Source organism: Habropoda laboriosa, unplaced genomic scaffold, assembly GCF_001263275.1.
Source record: "Habropoda laboriosa isolate 0110345459 unplaced genomic scaffold, ASM126327v1 scaffold77, whole genome shotgun sequence".
NCBI lineage: Eukaryota > Metazoa > Arthropoda > Insecta > Hymenoptera > Apidae > Habropoda > Habropoda laboriosa.
Window position 1 is genome coordinate 2,046,476 of NW_017100200.1, and position 11,029 is coordinate 2,057,504.

The 11,029-nt window shown below is 28.8% G+C and overlaps 3 protein-coding genes across 3 annotated transcripts in view; 1 reads left to right on the forward strand and 2 right to left on the reverse strand.

Moving 5' to 3' along the window:
• Positions 1–474: 474 nt before the first annotated feature.
• On the forward strand, positions 475–3,907 carry LOC108570395 (dynein-1-beta heavy chain, flagellar inner arm I1 complex). Its single transcript, XM_017932256.1, has 10 exons — positions 475–589; positions 814–890; positions 1,404–1,746; positions 1,858–2,157; positions 2,268–2,424; positions 2,622–2,787; positions 2,875–3,017; positions 3,092–3,419; positions 3,494–3,666; positions 3,817–3,907. The coding sequence occupies exons 1-10, from the start codon at positions 475–477 to the stop codon at positions 3,905–3,907; spliced, it is 1,893 nt and encodes a 630-aa protein (XP_017787745.1).
• A 2,188-nt stretch (positions 3,908–6,095) lies between these two features.
• LOC108570412 (transmembrane protein 8A-like) lies at positions 6,096–9,607 on the reverse strand. The gene is made up of 13 exons (XM_017932273.1): positions 9,526–9,607; positions 9,124–9,295; positions 8,825–9,038; positions 8,623–8,750; positions 8,268–8,551; positions 7,908–8,185; positions 7,702–7,830; positions 7,422–7,627; positions 7,185–7,342; positions 6,875–7,107; positions 6,594–6,788; positions 6,394–6,534; positions 6,096–6,316 (listed from the first exon to the last, which is right to left on the reverse strand). Exons 1-13 carry the CDS (start codon positions 9,605–9,607, stop codon positions 6,119–6,121), a joined length of 2,418 nt encoding a protein of 805 aa, XP_017787762.1. The 3' UTR covers positions 6,096–6,118.
• A 607-nt stretch (positions 9,608–10,214) lies between these two features.
• Positions 10,215–11,029, reverse strand: part of LOC108570397 (protein dispatched-like) — a 14,846-nt gene continuing 14,031 nt past the window's right edge. The window contains exon 15 of the mRNA XM_017932257.1: positions 10,215–10,841. Within this exon, the coding sequence (XP_017787746.1) occupies positions 10,215–10,841 (627 nt within the window). The remainder of the gene's footprint in view (positions 10,842–11,029) is intronic.

The following is an 11,029-nucleotide window of genomic DNA, read 5'->3' on the forward strand; positions in this document are numbered from 1 at the left end:
CATGTATCGCGCCATGATCAACGACAATCAACTGTCCACGTTCGTTGGTATGAATAAATGAACCGATAAATATTTTTTCTTTTGCACACGCAGACATTGTACTGTATTTTCTCAATATTCTAGATTTACTGCAACTGTAGATATTTAAGAATAAAGTAAATTTGACACAAACAAGTTATGAAAATCTTTTATTTTTGTCGCTCTTTCAAATAGTGTTCCATATATTATATTATCAATTAATTTTTCTTTTTACTTATTTATTTATTATTCATTCTTCGATACATAAATCAATTTATATTTTTGACATACTAATACGTATGGTTTTAAATATGACTGAATACGATATAGTATCGCTGATTATATCGATATAACAATGAAGGTGAAGACAGTGTCGTGAAACGATACAATTATTTTGATATTCGTTCTTTAATATTTATCTTTGTAAATAAAAAGTATCGCGTAAAATAAATAAATATGAGTGGTAAAAAAGAACAAAAACCTGAAGGTTCGAAAAAAGCCGATAAAATGGTAGATTATCATAGAGAATTTTTAGATATGGATACTGATGAAGAAGATTTTGGGCGACAAGGTAAAATAATTATGTACGCGCATTTACAAATCTTATGCAAATTGTAATAACCGATAAAGATATACAATGTGAACGATGCATTGTAAATTGTTTATTATTTAATTGATTTAAGAATACGCGTAAAATAGTCTTGAAAATCTGGATAAAAGTTTTAATTTCTGTTAAAGTGAGATTTTGCTTGGTGTAATTAAGAGTTAATTTCAAAATAATTAACTATATTTCAGAATCACCTGAAGTTGAAGAAGAACTTCCTTTAGAACCCGAAAAACCAGTATATAGTGAGGAGGAGTTGATTACTTTAGTTAGTAGAGCTATTGTAGTCGATATCTTAACTCTTATTAAACCGTCACTTTCAATTGCGTACACAACACGTGGTATTTAAAGTGGGGATAATAAGATAATATGCTGCAAAGCATCTGCAATCTTTTTTTTTTTATTTTATAATAAAAATTAAAAAGTTTGTTGTTTTCTAAAGTTGCAATGTAGCAATGACTTACTGTTTAAATAAGGAAAACTTGTTATTAATATTCTGATATTTTAGAAACATGTAAAGAATGAACATCGTACATAATTTGACATTAATTAAAAGTAAAAATTATACACAATATCATATACAATTTACAATTACTAAATGGATAAAATATTGCTTCAACATGATGATACATACATATAATATTGTAGGTATCAATCTGATAAGATTGTTTTCACTGCAGTGACATCTATGGCGCGTTTTTCAAACTACACTTACAAAAGTAACAGTAATTCAAACTTTTTATTAAGGCTATTATGTAATTGAATGTTTAAATATTCTCAGGTGAAACATGTAAAAGATTTAACACATTACTTTTTCTGCGATTATCTGAATTGGAACGAATGTTGTGATGAAATAATTCGAGAATATTTTAAAAGTCCTTCAAATATAGTGCTAAGTATATTTTACGAGAAAAACGAATTAAACGCCATATTAAATATTCCGGTACAATCATCCGAAGGATTTACATATTTCTTGAGATCTCCATGGCAAATTTACACACCAGACAATTTTCGTAATACCGTTTCATTCGGTAGTGTTAACAAAAATGTTAAAAATACTGTTTTCAAATTTATGGAAAATATATATGCACCGATTGTGCTTCACAGCGATGATTATGCATCATGTATCCAAATAAAATATTACAAATTTTTATTATTTTATTATTTTATATCGTTATTTTGTTCAAAATTAATTATAGGCCATTGTTGCAAATACAATTTTCCATAATGAACAGTTGTAAGAAATGACGTGTTCGTAAATTTACACGAGTTTATGATGCGTTTAATGGAGGAAATTTATAAACCAATGGATTTAACTGCATTATACGTACCAAAGGAACGTCTTCTTCAGACATTTTCGAAAGCATCGGACAAAAATGATTATTTTTTGTTGGGCGAAAATGAAACAACTCTTTTCTCAGAGGAAGACGAAAGAAAACGAAAATTAGTCGACAGATTGGAAAAAATAATTTTGTTTTGGATTCGACAATTGCGTAGAGCAACAATAATATCAACGAGGAAAATGTTAGTAACTAGTTAGTTAATTTAACTGCTTCATATTTATTTAGTGACTTTTTTTTATTTCAATTTCTATTTTAAAACATCTATTTTAATTTTTCATTACAAGAGGTATGTTTTTTTGTAGATACAAATTTAAAACATTTACGTACTCAACTTCTTAACGCCGAAGTTCGATCGATAATCGATATACTGAAAACTTTGCATTCTCCTAGTGCAAATACATTAGGAGAATTGACTTTGCGCATCGATGCAAGATTAAAAGAAGCGTCGTCCAATTTGACGTACTTGAATATTTTAAATAATTTTTGTAAAAAACTGAATATTCCAGAAGATGTTGAAAATTCTGTAACAGAAGCATTGCTGCTAATATTATACATTTGGGCAGAATCGCCATTTTATTCTACTACGTAAGAACAATAAATTATATAGCAATAATTTAAATACGAGAATCAGATTTAAAAGTAGAATATTTTTACAGAAGTAATATGGAAACATTATGCCAAGCGATGAGCTCTCAGATAATGCATCAATGCATAAAATACATCGAATTAGACGTGGTTCTTGGAAATAACCCGGAAATGGGGATACAGATGCTAGAAAAATGTATATTCTGTTGTAATATTTATAAAACAATTTATGATAATGTACGCTCCCAATCAAGTATTATTTTTTCATGTTTTATTCACTTATTTATCATGTAGCAGTTCATTAACATTTAATTACATTTTTAGCTTACGGTAAATGTTATATCCTACATAAAACCTGATAAAAAATGGAACGTTAATGAACAAGAAGTTTTCAACAAAATTGATACTTTTAAACAAAGATGCTATGACGTTATTGAAATTTGTAAAGCATTAATTGTATTTGGAAGGTATGAAAGGAAAAAGGAAAAAGAGAAATATATAAACTATGTAGATTAGTCATAATTTGTGTATTATTTATTAGGGGTAATAAAATAGGGTTAATTGGAGGTCCAAAAGGAACCGATTACGAAGCATATTGGCGGGAAATTGAATCTTTGTTTCATGAAAGTTTAGATGAAATTATAATGTCCGGTGACATTATATTTGATGTTACGAAATCTATTTGGCTTAGAAAAATTAGGCGATTTAGGTACGCGGTCTTACAATTAGAGAATATGGTAGTAAATTTAATTAACGATATATTTGAAAATGTAAAAAATATAGAAGAAGGTATCGAAGCAATTTACGCTTTACAAAAATTTGAAAAGAGGAAAAATTTACGGGACCTATTACAAAATAAATGGATACAGGTATAGTAATATCATATACATGTGTCTATCATGAAAAGAAATTAATGTATAATAGTAATAAAGAAATCTTTCAGGTGTGGAAGATTTTTAGCGACGAAATTGAATCTTGTTATATGAATGCAATTTATGAGCCAAAGAAAAAGACTGACATTGAAATAAATTTATCATGCATTTCACAATACTTAAGAAACCAATATTCTATAATCATTAATGCATTAGATTGGATAGGGGTGTGTGGAACAGAGAAGTGAGTAAAAATATATAAATTATTTAAACACATTTATTGAAATGATAGATTTTCTTTTTTCAATATTTTAGTCATTTATGTTAAACATCTTTTTTATATAACTTTTCTACATTCATATTTCTAAAAAGGACGTATCATGCATGATTTCAGGTGCGTTTTGCAACAATATGAACATGTACTGGATGTAATTGACAAGAGAAGAAAGATGTTTAACATTTACAGTACAAGTGGAACAGAGTAGTGAAAATTTTTAGTTTATTGGAATTACAATAATGGTATTGTATATGGAAAGAAATAAGAAAAATAATTAGGTACAAAATTTTTTTAAAAATAATAAACGTCTGTTACTATATTATGAAAGAAATAATGATGCTATAATTTTGGACAGGGTGCTACATTCATGACATTTTTATACGTGGTTTTATTTTTAATTTAAAAATAAATATTAATAGGAAACTAGATCCAAATATTAACCAATTCATTTAACATAATATGAAATATTAATTTCCTTACGTGTTATTAAATACGAAATATTGTAGTTTTTACATTTATTCTGAGATTATGACAGACTTATAATACAATTCACATTACTAATGTACTTTTCAATATTAATGTTGGTATCATTATACCTTTCTTCTTTGTTTAAAATCTTAAGTGATGTAGCATACATAAATCTTTTAAAGATTTGCATTGTATGAATTCCCTCTTATCAATCACCCTGCCTTTTTTCAATAGTGTAAAAATAAAATTTATAATATAATCGGCATAGGATGAAAGAGAAATCTTAGATGGCACTTTACACATTGTGAGGTATTTGAATAGTAACTAAAGTAAACATTATACTTTAGTAATTTACTATATAAAAATGATTTTACGCAAATTGTAGTAAAAGTTTGAAATATGAACGATGATAATTATAAATTATACTCTATTAGGTCATGATTATAAATTGAATATCTTATGAATAAGATATTGCAGTAAATATCACGTTATAAAAAAAAAGATAAAATTATAAAGTTTACAGTTTCATGTATACATATAAATATAATTTTTTAGTTTACTTATACATAGAGTTAATGGGTGTATCTTCTGTATTAGAACTAACTTTGGGAATTTTCAATATTAAATTAACACTTACATGAGGTCTATAGCAAATCTCTATGTCTATACCAAAATCAAAAACGTAACATTTATTGATAACATAAATTAAAATAATCACTGTTACATATTTCCTATAAGAATTTTTGTATCAAAAACGACTAAAATTGCAAACATTTAGTTATTAAATTTTTGAAATTTGAATTCTACTTCCGAATAATTTATCTGTATTTAGGCACAGCATTCATACTTTCATTTCCTAATATACTATTAGTACCTTTTACATTCTGTGGTCCCTTACATAACTCTGAACACGACTAAATGTGAAAAGTAGATGTAACAATATTGCATGTGTAAATTGATACTTTACCTTAATAAGATACATACATACTGCTTTAGACTTTCACGTTTCCCAAAGTTATAGTAGTTACACAGAACATGCACACAGTATACATTTCTTTATATACAACAAATAATATTAAAAAGTAAGAAATAAAATATAATTAATGATTACTTTTGGATGTAGTTCACTGATGGCAATGTATATAGGGTAATCTATGTAACTAATATTTTTCTGTACTACTGTATACATAAAACATATACCTTGTGTATAAAAATGCTTTTGGGAGGAATAAATTATTTTAATGAATGAAGCAAAGCAGTATATTAAGTACTATAAAAAAATATGGAAATATATGTAACTGTATCTGTACTTATATATACTATCAATGTTTTAACATCTAATGACTTATGAACGTACTTCACCTAAAAATCGTATTATGATTACAAAGAAGACTACGGAATATACACAGGAAACTGTAGATTTAAATATTAACGTAGTAAACTCAATAAACCGTCACCAGTTTTTAGATGGTATCGTTTGGCGACATAATCTTCTAGAAAAAATAGATCTTAATTTTTTGTGACTTATTTAATGTGACAAGATATAATTTCCAACAATAAGAAAGATATAAAAATAGATCTATTAGTATTGTTGATTATATTCTAAAAACAACATAGTAAGAATAGAGTAGCACCATTTGTAAGTTCATTCAGCTTTTATAGCTATAAGTAGTTTTATGTTATGTTGAGCTGTATTAAGTTGAAAACCTCAACATAGATTACCCTATAATCACTTATATATCCTTACTTAGGAACTATTATAAAATTTATACATAAATATTTTATGTACATATACATGATACTTGTACATGTACATTCGTTTTCTAATTTTGATTATCGTAATACTGTAATCTATTTTTTGCTTAAAGAATTAGAACACTCTTTTGGCACAAATAACTTAAACAATAGTACGTATTTGGTTTCCTTGCTCTACTTATTTTTAATATAATTTTCAATTCGAGGCAATTACCAAATTTTCCTGGCCAGTGGTTACCGTAAAAATTGGACTACCCGGCGAATCCTTATAATCAAGTAATTCACTATCGTCGCTAAATGAACTACCTGAAGAACCAATTTGCTCTATTCGCGATGGTGGTAAAAGAAATATCAATGAGATGGCTATTATCATATGCCATGCGCTATGAACATACTGCAAAGTAAATATAAATTTTTGTTTACATAATTTTTCATCTTTTTTGAACATAATGTAATGCGTATTGTATATACCTGATAATTAGCTTCCGTTTCAACTAAAGAAAAGAGCAATAAACCTATGGCTGCCAATGTTAAACCTGCTAATAACTTTGAAATTCGGTCAGGTTTTTTCCATTTTTTCAAATGAAAACAACGATAAACATATGTTCCCATCTGAAAAATACATAAAAAAGAAATAACACTATTATAAACAGTTTTTCTAAATTACTTACTGGAATCATAATGCCCATTCCTAAAGGTACTAATATACTAGTTAGGCTTGTTTTATTGGATTCCACTCCAAAAGCTATTATAAGAACTCCAAACATATGACACAATGATACAAAATGAATCGGTATTTCAGCCATTGCAACAAGTGTTACCCAAAATGCTAATATACTTGAAAAAAAGTCACTGTATTGTAAAACCTGGAATAAATTTAATAAAAATATTTGACACGTATTTAAAAAAAAATTGAAGAAATAATTATTGTAACACAAAGCAATTTACGTACTTCATATTTAGCAACACAATAAGTCATAATATGTTGATCACAAGCATGGTACAGAGACGAAAAAAGCATAGTTGCCAAATAGACTAATCCCTCAGTATATAATCCGCGCTTAACAGCTAAATATATAGCAGGTATGAAAAAACCATTACTTAAAGTGAGCATCATTGTTGTTATAAGAAGAGAGGATTCAGGATTGGCACTAGTAGCATCAGTACAGCCCCAACCTTTGTATCCTGTGTGATAAAACATATTGGCATGCTTGAAAACAACTATGTAAGCAACAATTAGTTACTGCTAATAATAATCAGACCTTCAAAGCATTTACACGTCGTATAATATAGAATATCTCGATGAATTTCTTGACAAAGTCCATGATGACCACATGGATAATTTCCAGGAAACACACATTGCCTAGTTCGTATATCCAGCGATACTAAAATTTCTTCCATTTCACAATTTACGGGTTTTCTATTTTAAGAATAATATCATTTTGCAATGTTCATTCAATTGTAATCTTCATTTTACATTTCTAAAAATATGATCTTACCCGTTAAAGTAACATGTTGCATGTAAAGTAACATACCAAGTATCTGACTGTGGATATGGTATTAATAAACTTCCGTCATGTTTATCGAACGAAGATAAATTCATTAACATTTTTGAATCCTCGCATACAATATTACCCTTAATTCTATCTGGAACTCGCCCACGACGAACACAAAGTATAACTTTTACTAGCTGTCTTGTTGATACCTGAAAGCCATAAAATAATCAGAATTAAATTGAATACAAAATTACATATACGAATTTCTGTTACTACTACTTACTTTATCCATTTCCAAATGAACACTTATATCAAGTGTACCACCAATATCTACTAATGGTAAAATATTAAATTGTGTTACTACTGGATGTATATCAGTTAAGATTACCCAAGAAGTTAACCATTCTCTACCCTGAGTATCGAATTTTTATATGTATACATTAATAATTAATATAATATATATTTGTTGTTATGTTAAACATTTAATACCTGTAATAGATAGACACCAGAGAATGTTTGTGAATGCTTTATTCGGGCAAGTTGATATCTTGGGACACATGGATCATCAAAATTTTCATCTGGTATATGGAATTGATTTTTCATAAGATCAACCCCATTATAAAATGATTCGTTATTTTTATTTTCATCGTGATGCAAACGATGTTTTGTTAGATCTTTCATGTGTAATTGAGCTAGTGCTTTAGAAAATGAAGGTGCATCCAAATATTGTCTTACAAACGACTTTTCTGTTATTCTGATTGGACATTCTGAAAAAATAAGGCACAATAAAAATAATTTATAAACTTGATGTTAATTTAAATAAAAAAGATAATAGATGACCAACTTTACCTGAAGTGACTACTTTTACATTTACTTCAATAATACTGTCTGAAATAATCATCAAATAGTAATAACTGTCTTCATAGGGAGAAGACTCTGTAAAGGTGTATGAACCTAACACAGTTACATTTCTAATTTCATTTTGTTCAGAGTGATTGAAAACAGGTAGAGAACGTCCTTGTAGAGCCATATTTTTAATGCAAACCTCGTGTATACCGTGAGACTTATAAACAGTGAAATTACAACCCCAAATATCTACTTGAAAATTCCATGTTCCTGATGGTATGTATATCCTAAGAGAGAATTCAATATACTAATAACACTAATTTTAATTTTAAATGAATACAATAATGACATTCTTTACTTGTAATAAGAAGTAGTTTCTTTTGTTCTTAATGTATGTTGGTAACCAATAGGTATATTTTCAATACTATTGGTTTGTGTCCATATGGCTACAGAACCTATACTATAGTGGCATTTATGGCCAAGCCCCTACAATTTGAAAAATTGCAAGATTAATGTAAAATATTATAAAATTAATTAAAGTATAAAAAATAAAGATGCACCTGTTGTTGCACTTTCTCATCCCAATGAGACAAATATGCTCCAACAAACCAATCTCCAGCTTCTGGTCCATAAACTGGTACAATTGCAGTAGTTTTTGGTTCAAATGTTGTAATTGCAGAAACTATAATAGTATGATTACGCTTAGGATACATATCATTAGGAAATGTATCATTATTTACAGATATCACAGGGTAACTGCCCCATTGCAGGTATCTAGAAATTACAGTAATAAAAGCAAATTTATTACATTATCCAGCATTTCTTTTCAAGGAATAAAAATTAAAGAAAGGATGTTTACATATGCACTTTTCTTTCTGGGCAATTTTGCCCATCCATAAATGCAGCAAATTGCCAAGTAGCTCTGAGCACCTCTTTTGGAACTGTATAATGAAACATTGCTATATCTGAATAACTTTTAAAAGAATGCAATAATCCTTCTTGACTTGCTTCTGGCATGGTGCATTCTTTAGCTACAAGTATAAATCATTTACATTTTAAGCAAAGTATAGATTTATTTGTATATAAATTAAAATTTTAATATTTCTAATGCTGAACTCAACAGTGCTCATAAAAAAACAAAAAACAAAAGTATATCACTCTAAACTAAGTTGATTAAAATCTAAAAAATAAAGAAGAAATAATAAAATTAAAAGTCTTATAAACGAGAAACAATGTTTAAATAATTAATGTATAAATTTACCTGGAAAGAGTAATAAGATAAGAAGAACATGAAACTGGAGGATCATGAGACATCGCCTTGGAAAATAACATATCGGAAGCATGATAATTTTTTTCGACATCACAGAAAAATGAAAACTCCTTCCGATTGGATGCCTCCATTCACTTCTTATTAATTATTGATCATCTTCGTGTTGGTATGATGACTGTACATTTTGCACAGACAATAAATAATTGCGACCAGCCCGCAATGTTTGCGCGTTTAGTCTATCAGTTTATATGGGTTCTCCTTCGATCAGCTGTAGTGGACGACATATAAATAGCAAAGGGTGGAGTAGGTACAAAGGATGGTGATTTTACCGACAACCAATGGGAATCCCGCGATATTTTAAACATTTACAAATAACATCAATTTTATATAATTTTCTTAACTAAGAACTAAAGTAAACGTATAACTGAAAATTTAATACTATTGATCAAATAATACTTCCAAAAATAGAATATCCCATAATAATACAAAAAATCTACATATAAAAAGGAAAGAATCAAACATTCCGACATACAATTTTTATAATGCAATTACAAAATTTATCTTCCAAATTTACACAAATCACATCGTTATATTATACACACACTATATATATATGAAAATTATTAAAGAAGTTACATAGAAAATATCATTTAACAAATCTGTATTTACATCTTAGAAGATTAAACTTCGATGTCTTCTTCGGCAGCAGGCAAGATCACTGTCGTCACAATTAGTGGTTTCGTTCTTGATTTCTTACACAGCAGAATCTCCACTTTCCCGGATATTATGCCTTTTAAAGATGCACGAACGACCAAAGGAATCGGAATTCCGCTTGGTAACAGAGGCACATCCGACACGTGTGGATTCACATCCGTGTTCTCGCTTCTACAAACGATGTACAAGTCTGTGTCGGACAATTCGTCGGATATATTAGTGAGTGATACTCGAATCTGGTAATTCGGTCCTAGTCCTAAAACGGTGGCTTCCATGGTAATCATATGTGATCCAGCGCCTTGACTGTTATTCAAAGATTCGACTGCCTTTTTAGCCACCATTAGTCGTAGTCGAAGAAGACCTTGTTGAAAAGTAGTGTGAATCTTCTTCGCCTCTGACCTCTCGCGTATCGTTTGCTCGACAAACAATCGCGTTTTTTTTGGTATTACAAATCTAGAACCGTCACTCAACGTTGAATTCGATGCTGTATTATGAGTGTTGAAGTTGGCAGTACGTTTTAGAATTTTTACGCAAAGTCCACCTCCGATGGTCACCATCGCCATTGTTCGTTCCTCTTGGCCCATTCGACCGTACTACGTTAAAAAGATAATATAAATTGTCAATATTATAAGTATAGAGGAGAAAGGTTTTTTTAAGTTATAAAAATGTAGAAAGTCTAAGTTTTAAGTTTCAGGATGTTTATTCTTTCGTGTGCTATCTAGCACTGAAAGATAAAATGCGTTATCGGTAAAGTTGAATGCCTTACAAATTTAAGTACTTC

Coding starts and splice junctions, on each gene's coding strand:
- LOC108570412 (XM_017932273.1), bottom strand. CDS start 9,607: ATGCTTCCGATATGTTATTTTCCAAGGCGATGTCTCATGATCCTCCAG. Junction 7,108..7,184: donor GACGTGTAAATGCTTTGAAG/GTCTGATTATTA, acceptor TTTATCACACAG/GATACAAAGGTTGGGGCTGT. Junction 6,789..6,874: donor ATTGTGTTGCTAAATATGAA/GTACGTAAATTG, acceptor AATTTATTCCAG/GTTTTACAATACAGTGACTT.
- LOC108570395 (XM_017932256.1), top strand. CDS start 475: ATGAGTGGTAAAAAAGAACAAAAACCTGAAGGTTCGAAAAAAGCCGAT. Junction 590..813: donor AGAAGATTTTGGGCGACAAG/GTAAAATAATTA, acceptor ACTATATTTCAG/AATCACCTGAAGTTGAAGAA. Junction 891..1,403: donor AGGAGGAGTTGATTACTTTA/GTTAGTAGAGCT, acceptor AAATATTCTCAG/GTGAAACATGTAAAAGATTT.